This window comes from Aphelocoma coerulescens, chromosome 7 (genome assembly GCF_041296385.1).
Source record: "Aphelocoma coerulescens isolate FSJ_1873_10779 chromosome 7, UR_Acoe_1.0, whole genome shotgun sequence".
NCBI classification, from domain to species: Eukaryota; Metazoa; Chordata; class Aves; order Passeriformes; family Corvidae; genus Aphelocoma; species Aphelocoma coerulescens.
The window spans coordinates 24,978,172-24,997,506 of NC_091021.1; the positions used below are offsets into that span (position 1 = coordinate 24,978,172).

The 19,335-nt window shown below is 45.8% G+C and overlaps 1 protein-coding gene across 5 annotated transcripts in view; it reads right to left on the minus strand.

Annotated features, from left to right (window-relative positions):
- Positions 1-19,335, minus strand: part of IGFBP2 (insulin like growth factor binding protein 2) — a 61,963-nt gene that overhangs the window by 16,501 nt on the left and 26,127 nt on the right. Inside the window, exon 1 of one of the 5 annotated variants that reach the window (XM_069020949.1) lies at positions 18,798-18,884. The exons of 2 other annotated variants lie outside the window; for them this stretch is intronic. In XM_069020949.1, the coding sequence (XP_068877050.1) occupies positions 18,798-18,843 (46 nt within the window). In that variant the 5' untranslated portion in view covers positions 18,844-18,884. Of the gene's footprint in view, positions 1-5,403; positions 5,458-10,974; positions 11,059-18,797; positions 18,885-19,335 lie in introns of those variants that run through there. 2 more of the 5 variants (XM_069020951.1, XM_069020948.1) reach the window with 2 other exon arrangements.

The window sequence follows — 19,335 nt, forward strand, 5'->3', positions numbered from 1 at the left end:
CTCACACTGTACTCTGCTGGTGTTGTACAGCATGCAACAGGTTTTACCTGGCCTTCATCTATCATATTTTGGAACCCCCAAATTTTCAAAGCAAAATGCAGCAGTCATTTAAGGGCATGTAAGTCCCCAAGCATAGGGTCTGGAGCTCACCAAGGGGGGCACTAAACCCTCCCAGGAGCCCTAAGGTGGGAGGCTGTCAGTAGGTGAATTGCCCTGGAGTGCTGTAACTCGCACTGCTCTCATACAGACAACCACAAGTGGAAAGCACTGTAACCACAGCCATTCCAGAGGCAAGGGGGCAGGAGCCAAGGAGATGGTGGGGAACAACAGCCCCCAGCAGCTACATACCCCCTTTCATCAGTCCCCAGAACAAAAGCACTGCTGCACTATTCCCTATCGAGAAGCAATGGACACCCACACCCACCTCCACCACATTTGGTCCGTAAAGCTCTACTTCATTAGAGCCACTGTTGCTACATCTGTTAGTGCTTTAAAGCACATACATCTGGCTTAATTAAGCATTTGACTTTATTGCTGCTTTATCTCCATTTTCTAAACAGGCCTTGAAGAGAGGGTTTTGTGTGCTTGAAGTTTGCTTCTTTTTTCATGATTCCTTTTTAAATTTTTTTTTCCACTGAAATCCCACCTGAAGCAGGAACAAAAGCCACTGTGACAGCTGCTCATGATCTCTGGGGCTGCTTTTATGAAAGTCTCCTCTCTAAACAATAAACCTCATCCTAAATATTCTGGTTTGTGTGCTTCAAAGCTGCAGACCTCGACCCCGCCAATCCTCCCTTCCCATTCTTTCCCCAGCAAAAAATCAGAGTTAGTGGCAGAAGGTGGTGTAGTACAAGTCAGGAAGAAAGAAAAGAAAAAGGATCTTGCTGCCCTTGCAGTCCCTGAAACTTTGCCTCTGCCAAGTTACAACAAACAGGAAAAGCAGAATCAAAACACAGCCCCCATGTCCCCCTCCATCCACCCAGTGCCGGCTGTGCTAGTGCCAGCTACTGCTCACAAACAATCATGCTGCAAGACTCCTCCGGCACATCCTTCCAGGTGGCCTGAACAACAGAAAAGCCCAGCTCAGGAAGCCTGTATTCGATGCATGCAGTACTTGAATCCCTTCCAGAAAGTACAAGGGTCCTTCATGCCCCTGGACTGAAATGCCCTTTGCCAGCTCCTATGCTGGAAGATGCCTGTTTCCCTGTGAAACCAGAAGCCAGGCACACAGTAGCTGGGAACATAGAGGAGCGCTGGCTGTAAAGCTGGCTGTTTTCCCACTAAGCCACCCCAAGTACTTCGCAGCCACTGGGAGAACAGGACTGGTGCCTCCTGTGGCAAGGAGTTAGGGCACCTTTGCTGGCCTGTGGCATCCTCACATGCTCATGCCCAGCATCCTTCCACAGCTTTTAGACCATGATATGGGATGGCCACTATCCCAGAGAGTATTTGTCTCACTGCAGACTGAGGCTGAGACTGCTCAGCAGGCTGCCTGACTGTCATGGAGCACCAAATGCACACAAATACATTATGCTTAATACTAACACAGAATGCAACCCACACAAACGGCCCAGGAGCTCTATACCTGCTAACAGGATGACCTGCTGAAATCAGGACTATTGTAGCTTCAGGGTAAGTGGCTGGATGAAATGATCACACCACCACGTCGTGGCTGTGACGCAGCAATCCCCACAATCTGTTCCAGGCACCCAGAAGGAAGCTCCTCAGTTACACCACCACTTGCTTTTCATGCCCATCAGGTACACTCCCCACCCCCACCAGCCATCTTCTCAAGTGTCCTTCCCTGACCATCAGCTCCTTGTTCTCCTGCCCCTCACGTACAAGAGAATCCTGTTCAGCCACTGTCACATCTTGTGAACTCTGGCTTCCAATTCTTCCAATGGAAGAGGCATCAATGTCCTGCCTGTCCCCCTCCTACACGAATAAGATATTTGAAGCACTGTCAGCTCTCCCAATGCTGTGTTCCAGTTTGATTTCACGCTGCAGTGCTGAGTTCAACCATCCTTTATCCCTGCTGCCTGGTATCTTTTCTCAGATGTCTAAACACAAAAGCCACCCTCAAAGCGAGCAAAAAGCAAGGCGTACTAGCAGCAGCCGAATGAGCTCCCCTGGTCCTTCCTGTCCCAGTCCAACAAGACTTCAAGCCCAGGAAAAGAAATATCTGAATAGTGAAGTGAAAGAGAGTCAAAATGTAATTAAACTCTGCACTTCCTATCCCAAACTGGTAATGGATGTTCAGGCACTCTTGTTTCACTAGAGAGGAAAACAGACCCGTCTTTAATAAGACAAACTCTTCTGGATTCCTTGGCAGGAGGGCAGTAAGCAAATTACAGTCTCTAAACCTCTCCCTGCCCTCCTCTCTTCCTCCAGCACAGCTCGTATGCACAAAGCAAAGACATCTTTCCTATGAAAAAATCCCTCTTTAGGCTTTACAGTTGAACCCAGCTGGATGCTACCTGTGGGAACACCAAGTTATCCTCAAAAGGACACCTCATCTTCCAAAGTCAGGGAAGGCAGAGAATTTAGGTACTGCTGTATAACCCACACTGACCCTCCCCTTCGACCAAGACAGAGAGAGGGGACAGCAGATGGCTTCTGCAGCACTGCTTCCCAGGGAAACAGGGAGCAGTCAGGGAATGAGCTTCTCCTCTGTGACCAGCAGCTGATGTCAGGAGGACTGTAATGACTGATCATCTCCTCTGCTTCTGGAAACCAATGACACAGGGACTTTCCAAGCCAGAGGCTGCACACGGATCATCACATTTCTTAGCTAGCCGTATTTCTGTGAATTTTTATACTTCCTTTTAGATACCATTTATATAAAGGCCATTTCCAACTTCTTACAGCAGTGACCTTCATGGTTTAGTTCTGTGCTCTGCTTGATCTTTTCATGGAATGCCAAATGAAACTGAAAAATAGTGATCTTCTTGTTCCTGCTTCATAGCTTTCCCTCAGCCCACAGGAACAAGTCAGCAGAAAGACACCACAGTGCAGGCCTTTATACCCCATTGAGACAGGTTTTGAAGACCCCTTAGCCAAGGGGTGACCTTCAGAATGCTAAGTGCACCTGCTGTGTGCCACACATGCCTCCAAAATCAACCACAGCCCTGGTGAGGGGCTGGGAGCCAGGACACCTCTTCTTTAAAGAGAAAGAAAAATGCCCGGCCTTTTCACAACTACAGAAGGTCTTGGCATGAGCTGAGGGCACAGGAACAAAGCCAAAGCACATGGAAAACAGCAGCAGCAGTTCTTACTGCTGCCTGTCTAACTGGAGAGCTGGGACACCACCCTAGTGCAAGGAACTCATTGGAAGCTCCTGAAGAGCTGCACAGGGTACCCTGACACAGAGACCCCTCCAGTGCCACCCCCAGTGCTGCCCTGATGGCCCCAGCCCATCAGTACTTGCTCTTGTCACACAGCAAAAGATGTTGGCCGAGGACCAATGAAAGCACCTTCTAATGGGATTTTTCAGGTTTCAAGGATATCAGTGTCTGGCACAGGCTGAAGTAATTAAGAGGACTTCCAAGAGACAATCTGGCATTGATTAACCAGCTATTTACCTCTGAACATTTTAAGTCCCACTCTAAAACTCTGCACCAGAACACTTGCCTTTTCCTAATTGTTTTCTCCCTTGCCCCATCCCTGTCTCTCACAAAGTCCAGCTGTGGCCTCTCACACCACTCCCTCGACCTCACCATGCTTTGCCTTGCTAAATAAACCATGATGTTGTCAGCCAGACTAAAGCTGAAAGGCTTCCTGAGGGTTAAAGGGAAAAGCATGTTGCTCTTGGCAAACAGATAAATCCAGTTTTCACTGAACAGGTCTCAAGATGGACAGCCACAGCCACATGTGCTTGCAATCATCGTATTTACATTTGAGTCTTCCTACTGAACACTAGGGTAAGAAAATCCTTGGGCTGATCTCATTTCTACCAGCTTCATTTGGCTGATCCCTACACAGCCACAGATCTCTTCATCATCAAGTTCCTCCAGACCAGAGACATCCCTAACGCTGCAAGAGCTGACTTAACAACTCATTTCACTACTACTCCCTCCTACTCACTTAGAAAGAGTGCCTGGAGCAAACAGGTAATGCTGGAGGGAAGGGTTTATAGTCAGCAGGGAAGAGTTACTGGTGGCATTTAACACGTCACAGGAGGGGTAATGCAAATTTTGCATTCAAAGATAGGATTTGTTACAGGACCAGAAAAGGTAGAATGGACATGTCCAGTTTCAGGGCACTTCCACTCTCTCTCCATGTGTAATATCACCAGCTGCTATGTCCCCCTCTCTTTGAAAGGGAATTAGGAAGGTCTTCCATTCCCAGTGAGCTCCAAAGGAACAAAATACATCCAGCCTCTGCAGTCTGTGGGTCCTTCCCTGCAAAGCTGTATCATCTCTGCTCCCAGTGCCCCCACAACAGCATGGCAGATACATGAAAAGACCAGAAATTGGTGGGACAAGACTTTGCCACTTTTGAGGTCTACAGAATACTATGTAAATTTATGTGGCAACATAAATATTTATTATTAAGGAGGTGTAATAGAAGAGGAGAATGGAAATGGCTTATCAATAATGAAAAGCGAAAGTGAATAAAACCTGTGGAGATAATTCCACACAGCATCTCTCTTGTTCCTAAAATATATAATGGAGCACCACAGAAGAAAGTAGGACAGATTGGTCAGGTAAGATACTAGAAAGGAAAAAGAACAACCAGGGAAAATTTGACTACACCTATAGTTAAGTCTAGGAAGACCAAAAGGAATTAACAACTCTTATAAATATGCAACTTTTACTGAGATGAAAACTACTGGATTAGACAAACGTGGGCAATCCAAATAATTAGCCACCGGTATAGTTTACAAAAGGGTTGTGATAGTGTATCATGCTATGAGTGATTTTAAAGGCAAGTCCAAATGTTTTTTGTAGTGTTCTAGTCAAAACAGCCATTTACACAGCAAAAATCTGTGGTCTGAATTGGACGAGGAAGCAGGCTTGAGAACGGGACATTGTCCTTCTGGCTGTAAAGCTGGGAAAAATTAACCTGGGAGCATCAGAGATGGATGTCCTAAGAGGTGACCTGACACCATGTGGAATGATCCCTTAACCAAGAACCTCCACCAAAGAAAAGGGCAGTGCTCAGATCACACCTGCTGCAGTAGAGCTGGGATAGAGGTCTCCAGATGTTGATTCCTTACAAAAGTGGCCTCAATCAGTTGCCACAATTGACAAGGTCAGCATAAATCCTTAAATTGGACAGAAAATGGAGCAGCATCCATACAACAAAACAGCCCCAGAGATGGGCAAAGGAACAAACTCTTAATAGAGCATCAGGTGGTGGAAAATGTGAGAAGTCATCGGAGAAGTCATCCAGACAAATTACCTTGGAAAATGGAAGAAGGGTGATGAATATTTGGCATCAAAACAGCCATCAGCCTCCCCGCCATGTTCCCAGAATGAAACTGTAGAATGAGCCATAAATAGTCTGAAGTGCATCTTGCTCCTTTGCCCCAAAGGCAGCACGGCGATGCTGGGGGAGCTTGGAGGTGGAGAGAAGCAAATGCTTAAAATCCAGCCCTCACTGAGTCACAGGAATAAATCAGTCTAGAAAGGCCCACTGTAAGCTGGGGAAGACTGGAGGCCTTAAAGGCATATGACACTTCTCAGTTTCTCCCCTACCAGCTTTTGTTTCATTTGCAATTAAAGTATCAGAAATGCCAGCTATCCTTTTCCCTGTTTCTGTCAGGGCTGTTGGCCTCAGACAACATACCTGACACCTCCTCTTGAGCAAACAATTCTCTATCTCTGTTCCCAACTTTACCACATTATCTAGTCATTGGCATTGTATAAAGGCTTTGTTTTAAAGCCTTCCCCCATTTACCCGTTGCAAATATTCACTGTCGATCACTGGCTCCATTTGCCAAATCCCGTTTCATTTAAAGTTTAAGGTCACAAAGTACAGATTTCCTCATTTCAGCTCTCTCCAAAGCTGGAGTAATTTGGCTTGGCTGCAGAGTAAACTCTAGAGCCTAAAGAAAACAAACACATAAGATACTTTTGCTACTCTGAAATGCTGAGCAATAAAATCTCAGTGAATAAATAAATAGATGGAAACTCTCTTTAGGTCAAAGAATGTCCTGACACTTGGTTTGCTACAATTAAAATCAATTAAAAAAACAGGCAGACTAGGGACCCGCACCTAAAAAACAGTATTAACAACAACAGCAAAACCATCTCTCCATTCCCTTTGAAAATTCAGTACAGTTAAACTTATTGTGAAACAGGAATACTGCTTTAGCCTCAATCCAACTGTACTGTGAATGAAAACCCAAACTCTTGAGAGCACAATTTTAGTTTGAATTTGGTCTTGATCATCATTTGGTCACATTGATCTTTAACAATCACTCCTCCATGACAAAACCTGCCTTCTGCCAGAGCTGAAGGAGCATTAGCATGGCAGGGTTAGCACTATGTTTCCCTGTGTCTTGACAAAACCTGCTGGGCTCATGAGGAGAACTAAAACATTTTAGAAAATTCTTCTTTTAAAGAAAAAATTAAATCCTCCCTGGGATTCGTGCAAGGGCCTGCTGAGCCACTGGACATGAGACTTTCCATAAGCCACATCACAGCAGCCTCCTTGGGAGCAGAGAAGTATCTGCCCTGCCCTTGAGGTATCACCTGGAGATTGTCATCCTAGAAGGACAGCACCCCAGACAGCAGAAGATGCCATATTTTCTAGACAGGATATTATTTGGGCTAGTTATGGTATTATGTCCTCATGCCAACACTCTTTTCTTGCTCACAGTGCTCTTTCCCTCCCTGTCTTTGTTTTCCTCCTGTAACTCATCAGAGCAGCCAAGCCCTCCCCTGCCAAGCCTTCCCCGTGGCACAAGCTCCCACTCCCCTGGAGCTCTTCCCTGCACCTGTGCCTGCCTACATCCATTTTTTCAGGCTCGTGACTGCTGCTGAGGGCTTGCCAGCTGCTTTCCGAGGGGTTAACACTTCCCTCCCCATGGGACACTTCTCTCTGGATACAGGGTGAGCCTGGGTGTTTTTGCAAAGCAGGATCCCCTCACCCTGGGATCAATTAACACACATAGGTCTTAGCTGTCCACTGGCAGCTTTCACTAGCAAAGTCCCATTCATCAGTCTCCAGTCTGGTCTTTCACTGCCCATCCCAGCACTCTGCGCTATTCAGTTTTATCCCACTCCTGGCCCTCTCAACCATCCACACCATTTACCCTCAGAGTTTTTCTGGGTTTTCCCTCTTCGTAGCAATGAGCCCAACAGTGCAATCACAAGTATTCAACATCTCCATACACCTACAGTTTCTACCAGGGCTGGTGCTCCTACCCTCTGACTGATTTCAATCAATTTGATTCTTTGATTCTTTTAGTTCTTCCCCTCAGTTTCCAACATTTCCATGTCCTCATCCCCTCCAACTGTACTGACCACTGAAGCAAAATTTGGTTAATACTGGTCCATACCTACATCATCTCTGATATTCCAGTTGGTCCTTGCTGCACAGCGGTTTCAAGTCTAATTTTATTTATGTAGCTGAGAAACCTGTTGCTATTTGTTTTAGTTTCTTTTGCCAGGCCTAATGCAGCATGACTTTTGGCAATTCTCATTTTATCCCTACCCTTCCTGACCTCTAAGACATTGCTTTTTTGCCAATTAGTCTTTTTTTCCATTTCTTACAGACTCTCTGTTTAATCCCAATTATCCTTTCTAAGGGGGCTATTCACCAGCTTCAGCAAGGAGCGCTTTCCTGCCCTGTTTTCCTCCTCTGCTTAGGACCCCTGCTCCAGATGGTTTCTGCACCTCTGAATTAGAGGCTCTGCATCCTCTGCATTCCGCATTCACGATTCTCTGCCCAGATCACTTCACTCACCAGGTTTTTTCATTTTTCAAAGTTTGCCCTTTCAAAGACAAGTATCCTAGTTCCAGATTTACTTTTGTTTAGGCTTCCATTTAATTTAAAAGGAATCCATTTTATGAGCACTAGGTCCAAGATTCCTCTGTAAAATCAGGTCCTCTTAACATCAACACTAGTTACCAAAACAAAACCTAAAATAGCACCTCCACTTGCTGGAGCTCTATTTAATGAAAAAGTCTGGGCTATCACATCCAGGCATATCTACGTTTTACCTTATTAATAAAATGTGTTTGCCAATGTGTATTCCTAGATATTAAGATACATTCCTAAGTTCCCACTGCAGTATTATTTTGGAAACTTTTATCTTTCCAATAACATTACAGAGACATTTATCCACACAACCCCTGCCACCCACAGAATTTCCTTCATTTTCCTAATTTCTCTAATTTTTATTTTAAACTTCACCTCCCCCACAAAGGTTGCCTTTCTCTTCTTTACACTACTATATCTAGGACAGCACCACTACCAGTCCATACAGACTACATGCCAGTGCTTCTGGTATCACCAATTCTGGGTCCTTGACTTCTGATCACAGCCACCCAGACCTTCCTCCTTCCTAAGGATACTATCAAATAAAACACACCATCACAGAGAAACACCACCACAAAAACCTGTCACTGCAGAACATTTAAGTCTCTGCTAATTGTGGCCTCATCTTTGGTCTGTTTGAGATGGAGTCAGTAGTGTTGGCTCAACATGAGGGACTGTGAATGGACTTGTCATGGATGTCACAGGCTCTGGCACATTTCTTCATCAAAACCAATGTTAGCCAAAAAAGGGGAAATGCAAATGAAAGAGGATGAATTAGACTAAGACAAAAATGGATTCTGGTAGACTAAGAAAGTCTCAGTACCCATTCTGTTACTGACTGTGGGACCAAAGAGTTCTGTTTTCAGTACTTTCTTTGTTCCTGATCCCACTCCAATTTTTGTGTGCTCTGTTTCACAGTAAAGTCCTTGAAAGCAACTAATGTGGCCCTGGCCATAATCTGCTTAAGGTAATTTATGGCGGTACAATACAGCTGACTTCAGGGAAGTCAATCCTGACACCAGGAAGGTCCCATTAACAGTCTCAGAGCCAAGGTCGTGAACTAGGATTCAAGAGAATTGGATTTGAGCCCTCCTACCCTGCTTCTCAATCCTTAAGAGACCTTGAGGAAGTAATTTTATCACTCTGTCCAGCAGTACACATCTCTAAAAAACGGACCATAAAAATCCCATCCTTGACAGAATGTCTGGTAGCATCAAGCCAGCAGACAGAAAAAAATCCTTGTAACTATGGCAAGGACGGCCATATAGCTAAAATAGATATTTAGGTGCAAGTCCCTTGCTCTGACACTGACTGTACTTTTAGTGCCACATAAATAATTCCCCTTTATTTTGTCATGCTATTATCACTGAACATGCAGGTTTAAAGTAAAAAAGGCCAGGAGATTGGGGGAAAATCCCAATTTCTTTTTCTCTTCAGCCCTGCAAAGGCTGGAGGCGTTTAGCAAAATCCAAAAAAAGGATTGTGGTAATTACCTCACCTGCCTTGCTCCAAAAATTGCCTCTTCACAAAAAACCTCATGCACTGCAGCTGCCCAGACTAAGACAACAATCCTGAGCTGTGCATTTGACTTGATTTTTTTCCTTAGGCTATGCAGATTGAGCAAAACTGACCCCATGCAGAAACCCAGGAGATACAGACAACTGCATCTGAATGCTTACCCTGACATGGCCCCCACTCTGAACCACACAGCAAGGGAACACAGATGTTCCCCCACAGCACCAAATACAATTCACCTCACTGTTACCTTCTTACCTGCTGAAAAATTCCTATTCTTGCTTGGCACCAGGCACTGTGATTACCAAGCCTGGCAGAGGTTGGACACTCCTGTAACTTGGAAATTTCAGAAAAGATTTGGGTGCATCTTTTTTTTTTCCTTCCTCCCTCATACAACACGAATCAGCAATTTTGCAGAAGTGATTTGCATTTTTTCAACCCAGTCATTTTTCGTATCAAAGAGGTGTACGTGCCAAAACACACGTGAGCCTAAGCACGTAAGAGACAGCAGTAGTCTCCAACTTGCCCTTGAGAAACGTCAGGCAGTAATAAGCTATTTATTCATAGGGAGAATACTGCTTCCAGTCAGTGAACAGCTTCAGAAGGACCAAGATTCGGTCCTGAAAGAACTGTAAGACCCTGGGAGCAAAGGTGAGACTCCTAGAAGTAATAAATCTAATTCTTCACCTGAGCCACTTGATCAAATGCTATTGTTATCACTTAAAATCAGTGTGTTGACCTGAGGTTGCTCCAGGACAACAGAGTCCCAGTATACAATTTGCTCAACAGACTAATTTAGAGACAATCTTGTATCCTAAAGACTTTTTTATCAAAGAATAACAGTCAGGCTCTAAGGGAAAGGCTGAGCACCCCTAACCTAACTGCTTCATGACTGGGTAGGTAATAGAGGTCTTCAGGTTCAGGTCCTGAAGCTGAGCTCCCTCAAATCCACCTGCTCTTGCTGAACATCCTGAGGCCTGAAATAACCAGCCACATGATGAAGTCCTCCAGCCCTGAGCCTTTGCTCTCCATAAATTCATCACAGTTTGTAAGTTCTCTGAAATCAACACTGCACCATAACAATGCTTAGCCCTTGTTTTTTTTTCCACACTAAATAACGTAACTCCAATGTTGGGCAACTTGACTTGAAAAATCCAAACTGTCTGCTCCTCCCACCCTAAGGAATGCCCTTGCCTGCTCTCCATTGTATGGTCTAGATGGCCATGGGTTTTGGAAGGAGGACAAAGCAAAGACAAAGGGGCAATACAGCAGTTTAAGACAGCAGCCTGGTCTCTCACGTTGCCCTATCGCCTCAGCTGGTTATAATCTCCACAAAGTGAAATAACAAGCAAATGACTAATGACTGGAAGATGAGTGTGCCTTGCTGAGGCAACACAGCAGGCAAAGGATCCTGGCCAAGAGCAGTAAGAATCTTATTTCAGTGCTTCCATGAATACAGCTGCCATTTACCTATCTCCCCAGATCTCAACATGCCTTCAGAAGGCTGTTTCGATGAAAAGGAAAAATCCTATCGTCCTCTTCCACCAATTAACGCCCCCAGATCACCTTAGTTGCTCTGAACCCATTTTCCCTTAATGCGCTAGGCCAGCCCGATGCTCATCCCCCACAGCTGTTCACAAGCACCTATTAGAGATCTCTCAAGCACTCAGAGTAAGCAGCATGAACAGGATCAGCCAGGAAATCCCCAGATGCCCTAAGGGGAGGGAAAAAAGGCTACATGATGCAACCTTGTGCTGAAGTAAACCTGCCCTAACCAGTTTCCATCCAGAGTAGTTTCTTCCCAGGGCAAATTAATTTCTTCCCAAGACAGCTGTTTGTTCATGTGCAGATGCCCAGAGGCAGCTACCTCTTTGCCTTGTCTCCACCACTTATGCTACATCATCAATTATATTTCATGTTATTTCACTCTTTGCTTTGAGCAACAGCAACTCTTGTTTCAGGGAAGGACACACTTCCCCCTCTTTGTTTCCCTGTCTCAGACCAAGCCTTCATTGTCTCTTCTGAGAGCAACATTAACTTGTGATCCTGTCCTTCCTTATGCTCTGATAGAAAAAAAGCGGTAGTTCAAATCCATTCCACCATCAGGATTTCCACCTGGAACCTCTGGGGACTACAGTGTTTTCTGTGGCAGCTTTGTCTGAACTTGAGCGTTGTGTTGTGCTGTATTATCAAGAAACACTTGGAGAAAGGGAACTGGGCTCAGGGAGCTGAGGAAGGAATCAAGAAAGTCTGACAGACATCAACCTGCCATCAGCAGGGGTGTCAGCAGTAGCTTTCAGAAGGTTGCAAAGAATAGGAAAGAAAAGGCTTAACAAGCCAGAAAGGAACAATTCCCTTAAAACAGCAAGATTTCAACAAAAGTACTCTTGAATTGGGGGAGGATGAGGCCAGATTTAACATCTCTTCTGCCCAACATAACAATGGACTGGAAGGTTCTCCAGGGAGCAGAACCAAGGAGGTTGTCTGTTCAGAGGACTGGCATGGATTAATTCTTTCCATTCGGTTTTCCAACACCAAATTTGTAGTATTTTAAGTACAGAAATTAAAAGCACCTCTGCAAATTTTCATTTAATGAGTAACAAATAGTTTAAATGGCTCCAAAGATCATTATACCAGACATGAAATGACTGAAATGTGGGAAATGTCACCACTCATGTTTAAAAAAAACACACTGGAAAAATCACCCATTGGACCTGACTCCCACAGTCAGTCTAGAGAGACTGACAAGTGACTACACATTTGCTTACCACCAAATCTTGTCCAGCCTAGCATGGAAATACCCAGAGTCCCAGCTGGGCTGGAAAACCCACTGGTGCCAGACAGTATCTGTGTGCCACTCCAGCTGGACAAGGAAAGAGAAGAAAAAGCACTTGGCACATCCAACTGATGGTGCAAGACAAGCCACTAAGTCCTCAGTGATCATCTTCCTTCCAAGAGACCTAAAGCCCATGGGAAACATCAAACACAAGGTTCCCCTTCCAATCCCCTGCTTTATCTCCTCACCCTCACTGTAGAGTGTGTGACCTTCATGAGGGGAGCCAAGACAATGCTCATCCCAGAATAAGATCCAGGGGGGGATAGAATACAGACATCTCTGCAATGGAGCTCAGCAACTCTCATCTCCCAGAACCTGAAACAGTGACTAATTAGAAACGTCTTTAAATCCCCAGCTGGGGAGGTGCCTGAAAAGAGACAAAACATAAGGATGATGATGATATTTGTAAGTGCAGTTACTTGTTATCATCTCAAAATGTTGACAGCAACTCTTAGCAAGCATGCACCAGTGAATAGCTTACATGCACTAATTCTCTCTTAAAACACACGTTTAACCCTCATCAGAGACAGCACTTCTGCATCCCACATGAAACCTCAGGAACTGACAATATGATTTAAAGCCCTAGCAAACAAGAGCTCTTGGAAGTGATAATCAACCCCCTCTTGCACACATGTGACTCTCAAGGTCTGTTTCTCATGCTGTACAGTTTCCAGCTGGGACCCATCAGCAAGCTATCAATTGCCCCTTACATACAGATAAAAAGGTAATTAGTAAAATGACCTAATTAATATTAATACACTTGAGTGATAGAACTAAAAAAGCTTGATTTTTAAGGAGTTTTCTGTCTCTTTCCTGAGAGTGTGGTTGTGAGTACATTGTTGGTTCTCTGATGTCTAATACTGGCTGAGTTTCTGCTACAACCCCTCAGGAAACACAAACAAGGTACAGTCCTACCACCCAGCAACTTTTTCCATAAAAGCCATAGGAAACCAGTATCTTAGAGCTCAATCCCTCCACTGAATTTTCCAGTTCAAAAGTTTTCAGGGTAGCCATAGAGACAAAGATAATCCACACGTGCCCACACACAGGCTCGTTTGGAAGAACGCCAGGCTCAAAATGGGACAGCCAGCGCATTGCTTTAACACAAGAAAGAGAAGTCTTTACTGAGTGCAAGAGCCAAACAAGGACCATGTTTGCACGTTATTGCCCAGATGCCCTCCCAACAGAGTTAATATGGCATGGCACACTGTAGAGGTGACATGTCCCCTGTAAAGGGGAAAGATCTGCACTTTGACTGCAATCAGATGCTCCGGACACATGAAGTGTGCATTCATATGATGAGGATTTTTTTAAAAAGTAGGATTTGGAAATTTTAGGTGACAAAGAACAGGCACAGTGAACTTGGCCTCATAAAACACATACATGCTCTCGCCTGCACACAAGTGGGGATGTGGAGAGCTCCGGCGCCAGGTCCTGGAGCAGCACAGGGGATCTTGCCCTCCCCATCCCCGGGGCCCAGGCGGTGGCACAAACAAGCAGGGACAGACACGTTATGGAGCAGCCCGCAGGGAAGCACAAAGCCAGTTGCTCACCTTGCAAAGCCTGCAGGCAAGGCTTGCTCACCACCTGCCTACAGCTGCTGCAGAAGGGGAGCCAGGGGACGTGGCCCCTGTGCACTCAGCGCAGCACCCCACAGCAGCCACACACTGCTGGGAAGTGGGATGTTCTACTCCAGTCACCATCCAGGCCTGGAGGTGTTCCCACGTCTCCATGGCTCCAGCACATCACACATGGAGGAAACCCAGGGAGAGGGCTGGATCGAGCGGGAGAAATGAAGTTTGAATTCACTTAAAGCAGTTTTAGGACGCAAACAAAATACAGCGGGTGCAGGGGACACTTCTGGCTGGCTGGGCTGGCCTCACCACAACTGAGGAATTCAGGGGTACCTTCTGCAGCAAAGAGACCTTCCAACTCCAGTGTCTGCCAGTAGCAACATTTGCCTCTGTGCCCCATTACCCAGGAGACCATTGAACTAGTCAGCAATTCAAATATTCCCCAAGTTTTCTGCTCTGTTCAGGTTGGGACAGCTTTCAAGGAACATTGCCAAGGCAGATATATCCCTAACAAAACCCCACCACACACATCACACCTCCAGCCTGAATTCTTCAAAAGTGAGGGAAGGAGAGGAAAGGAAAAAGCTGTGTCAGGATGGAGGACACAGCACAAAGGGTGCAAGCACAGGCACGTCAACAGCTCCTGGGAAAGGGGGGGGGGGGTTGAAACACAGCCCAGACCTGCTGCTTAGCAGCTGGGATTTAACACTTGTTGCAGCAAGAGAAATTAGTAACAGAAATCAGCACAGGGAAGGATGGAGGTGTCAGGTTCAAGGCAGTGCTGCACCAAGGGAGAGCACAAAAGTGGTCTTTAGGGAAGTGTTGGTTGGCTTTGTTCTATTTTGTTTTATATTTTTGTGAATAGTTCTTCATACTCCTGATCACAGCCCCAGGAGTGTATACCCTCCCTTAGATCTTCTTATTCCACCATCTTGGTGCATCTCCAAGGCATGAACACCCTGGAAACAAGAACAGCAAGCGAATTTTTATTATTTTCTCTGCTGGAGTTCTTAGGGAGTTTAAAGAAAATGCTTTTGTTAACAGCAACAGCTAGCTTTATCAGCTCTTAATTCCTTCCACTGATCCAAACAGAGTATTGAATGGGAGGAGTAAAATGAAAATCCACATCCCATAAATATTTGCATCACTACATGTGCTGGTGCTGCCCAGGCATCACCCCCTGCACGGCTCCTTCAGTGCAAGACCACCCCACTGACCCATTCTTTCCTGGGGAGAGGGGAAGGGGCAACACGTGAGAGTGAGGGTGAGACCTAAGGACCACACTCACCATTTCCACAGGACAACCCCATCCCCATAACTCCTGTTACAGATCCTCTGCAAACACCAGGCTCTGCAGGGAGAGTGAGTGGGCAGGAGCGGCCTTCCCTGCCATCCCACCTGGGTGCATATGCATGAAATCTCTGACCTGAGAGCAACAATGGTGCAAGATTGCTACCTATTCTCATCTCGAACCACAAGCCTTTATTTATATTTTCTCCCCCCTGTCCAGCTGAGGAAAGGAGCCATAGAGCAGCTTTAGTGGGCACCTGGCATCCAGCCAGGACCAACCCACCACAGATGTTCAGCACACATAGGCTCCTATTTAATATTTAACAGGTGCCAGCCACAGATCAGATTCCTATTGCAGGTGGCAGAGCTCCCTATGTCAGGATGAGCAGTGAACACCTCCATCCCACAACTGAAATTGTTTAAGAAAAATAAAACATTAGCTCAGCTACCACCCATCTGAGCAGATCCTCATGAAGTGAAGGCTCCTGAGATTTTCCCCAATACCTGTGCACTTCAGTCATACTTCAGGTTGTGACTGCAGAGGATCACGCAGTCATCTGCTTCCAAGATTTCTTCCTGCAAGGAATGTGAACCACTTGGCTTTCTCACACGGATCAATGGAGGAAAGCCAAGACACTAGGCAACCACAGGCTCTCAGAAAAGAATTCATGATGAAAAATGATGGCTTTTCCTCTCAGAAGGTGTGACCTTAAACTGGGAGAGAATCTAGAACCTCATTTGTGCAGTGCAGCCCCTCACTCCAAGCAGAGGTCTCAGAGCATGGAGGGCTGCTGGATCAGGATTGCACCTACACATCAGAACTCTTGCTAAAGCATGTCAGTGAATGAAGAATCTCAGCAGGAGCCTAGCTGGGCTGGTGGACAAAAGGGAGGAGGCAGGGGAAAACTGTGACAAATTGAAAATTCAGCGTGGATTGCGTAACTGCATGAATAATTCCTTTCAAGCCAAAAGAGATTCCTGCAAAAGAGGTAGCTTGCTGCAGTCCCTCAGCTCCATTTTATGAAAGAAATCCCAGACAGCTGGGTGGTTTGGGTCTTTAGTTTTTTGGTGGGGTTTTTTGGTTTGTTTTGTTTTAACAAAACAAAACAACAACAAAAAAAACCAAACCAACACACCCAAACCCAAACTCAATTGCAAGATGCAACTGATCGTCCATCAGCAGAGAAGAGCTGGTGGAACCAACCAAACAGGTGACAATGGAGATAGATTTCCCCACCCTAGGCAGGATAAGACTTTGCTCAAAATGGCAAAGATTCTCATTCCCTTTGGCTAGAGACAATTTTTTATTCATGGAAATAACAGAAGAGATGTTCATTGGGGAGGAAGGAAGATATGAAAAATATTTTCTCTAAGCCACTGAGACTTATGAAAGCATCAGGAAAAAGGAATTGGTGAAATGAAGAAAGGGACTGGAGAAAAGTCCCAGCAGTAAGATATACTTAAGTTACTGAGTGCCATGCTCAGAAGCAGGGAAACCCCATACTTAAAATTATAGGATTCAAATCTGGAACCACCTAGCTCAGGAAGGGTCCCATCCCCTGCATCTCCCAGCTGCCATGGCAGGGTTAGCCTTTTTCCATATGCCAAACCTCATTCTGCAATAATCTCTTCTGGCCCTTCTTGTAACAAGCAACAGGACAAGAGGAAATCCCCTTAAAGTTGTAGTAGGGGAAGTTTAGATTGCGTATCAGGAAAAACTTCTTCATGGAAAGAGTTACCAAATACTGAAATGGACTGCCCAGGGAAGTGGGGGCGTCGCCACTGAAAGTATTTAAAAGACACATAGATATGGCACTTAGGGACATGGTTTAGTGGTGAACTTGGCAGTGCTGGGTTTAGAGTTGAACTCAATGATCTCAAGGGTCTTTTCCAACCTAAATGATTCCATTATTTTGGTGCAGAAAGAACACCATTTCCCAGAGAGAGCCAGGCATCTTGGGAGCAGTACTACCAAAGAGTGCATCTTGGCCCTTAAGCATCCACACAGATGCCCCAATGTCTAATATTCCAGTTGAACCCATGCTGCAGCCTTCCTCCCCAAGTGGACACTAACAGGGACTTTCCTCCTGTATCTGGCCAGTGATTTTCACCAAACTTTGAAGTAGAAAATCATTGGTCAGACCTCTGCACCACCCCACCAGCAGGGAGTTGGTAAACGGATACAAAAATTAGTCGGAAAGAGAAAACCTTTACAGAAAGCAGATTAAAATTCATTCTGTCCTGTGGGATCTTTAGGAGCCAAGCCCACTGGCTTTGGAGCTTCCTCCTTGAATTCCACATATTTTATTTGCCTAAAACCAGATCCCCAACTCTCTGCCAAGCCCTCCTAATCCATCAGCTTTGAGGCCAGGACTGCAGCCCACTCCACAAGTTCCTCCTTTCTTCCGGGCAGCCCCAGCTTCTCCTCTTCCTTGAACACCACTCCCACAACTGCTCATTACCCATTTTTGCCCTTCACCTCAGTTCCCCTCTTCCCTCTTCTTGCTTCCCACATGAACATCATGAGCTATAACTCCCCACCTAGCCAATCCCCGGTCACATTTTTTCCAGGAGAGCCTGGGTATCTACCATGGGCTCCAGGACCAGGCACAAAGACCAGAGAAAAGGACAGGGTGGCAGGTTGGGTAGTTGTAGACTGCTGCTCATTGGGAGGGTGGGAGAGCACTGGTCCCTTTTTACCTGTTTGGGGATAGGGATGTGTGAAGGGGGTTCAGGATTGCCTCCTTCTCCAGCCCCTTCGTTGGCACAAGCACTTCAGCAGCTCCATGCCTCACACCCACTGAGGATGGCTCTGAGCACCCACACTGCTACCAGGAGATGTTGCTACACATGCTCCCACACCAGCCCACTCCAGACAGTGCTCATGTGGCAGAACCAAGCCTCTGTCTGCATCCTCCCATCCAGCTGGGCTGGGGCGTGAGCAGTGAATCCCACGCCTGACCCTCAGCTGGGGAGCAGCTGTGCTGCACAAGTGCTGACTCAGGCGTGAGCAACACCAGCACAAGGCATCGCCTGCCCTTGGCATCCAGGGCCAGACAGCCGGCAGCCTCAGCCCAGAACACGCTCTGCCCTGGTGAATCACACACCAACCCCAGCAAGTCCTTTCAAGACCCATCAGTCACCAGAGGGGAAAAAAAAATTACATGCACACAAAGTAATTAGAGGTGTAACCCTCTCCCCTCCCTCTGTGCAGGCTTAATGCTCCCTTTGTCCAGGCATGTTTGCCTTGCTAAGTCATGCTTCAGGACAACTTTCTTGACAGAAAACAAAGGTTAATTAATACTAAAAAAAAAAAGAAAGAAACAAAAAACCACACAGAAACCCCTCATTAAAATGGCCACCCTCTCAGCACAGCTCTCTACTCACACTGGTCCTTCTTGGAAACAGAGCACTGACCCACGGCAATGACCCCTGCAAAAAAGCCAAACTGCACACAACCAACTCAGGGCTGTCTCCAATGATGGAGGGGTGGGAAGCCAGCCAACAGAGTAGATCAGAGATACAGCTATGTTCGAACCTGATGGCTGTAATCCACCTCACTGACAGAAATCCCAGCCCCACTGCGCATTTACCTCCAACTAAATCAAAACATTCCCCTGGCAGCTCGGTGGCACACATGCTGTGACCTGCTGTAGCTCTGATACCCCCTGCACCAGCAGCTCTGAGGAGTACATTACAGAGGAAGGGATACCAACTCCACAGATACAGATACTCTGCTCCATCCCTCCTCACCTAAGCAGCTGAAACCACAGTGAAGTCACTTCCAGTTTATCACCTGCATTATCAAATGCTTCACCCCCATGGTGGAAGTCCCTCATTACAGCACTGCTAAAAACAGGTTGATGGAATTGGCTTTCACACAGGGTAATTAGTTAATGAAATGAGCTGAGGTTACTATGTAACACTAATAGTCGCTGTTTAATTGTTATGGGATAAAGTACTTGGATGTTCTGAACAGTTAATATTATGTCAAGTTAATATTCTTGTCTTCCCTATAATTGAGGTTAACAGTAGTTACAGTTCATGTAAATAACAGATTTTAATAATGGAGGAGCCGGGAATGTTCCAGAATATTAATGATGTAATTGAAGGAGGCACGTAGAGGAGACT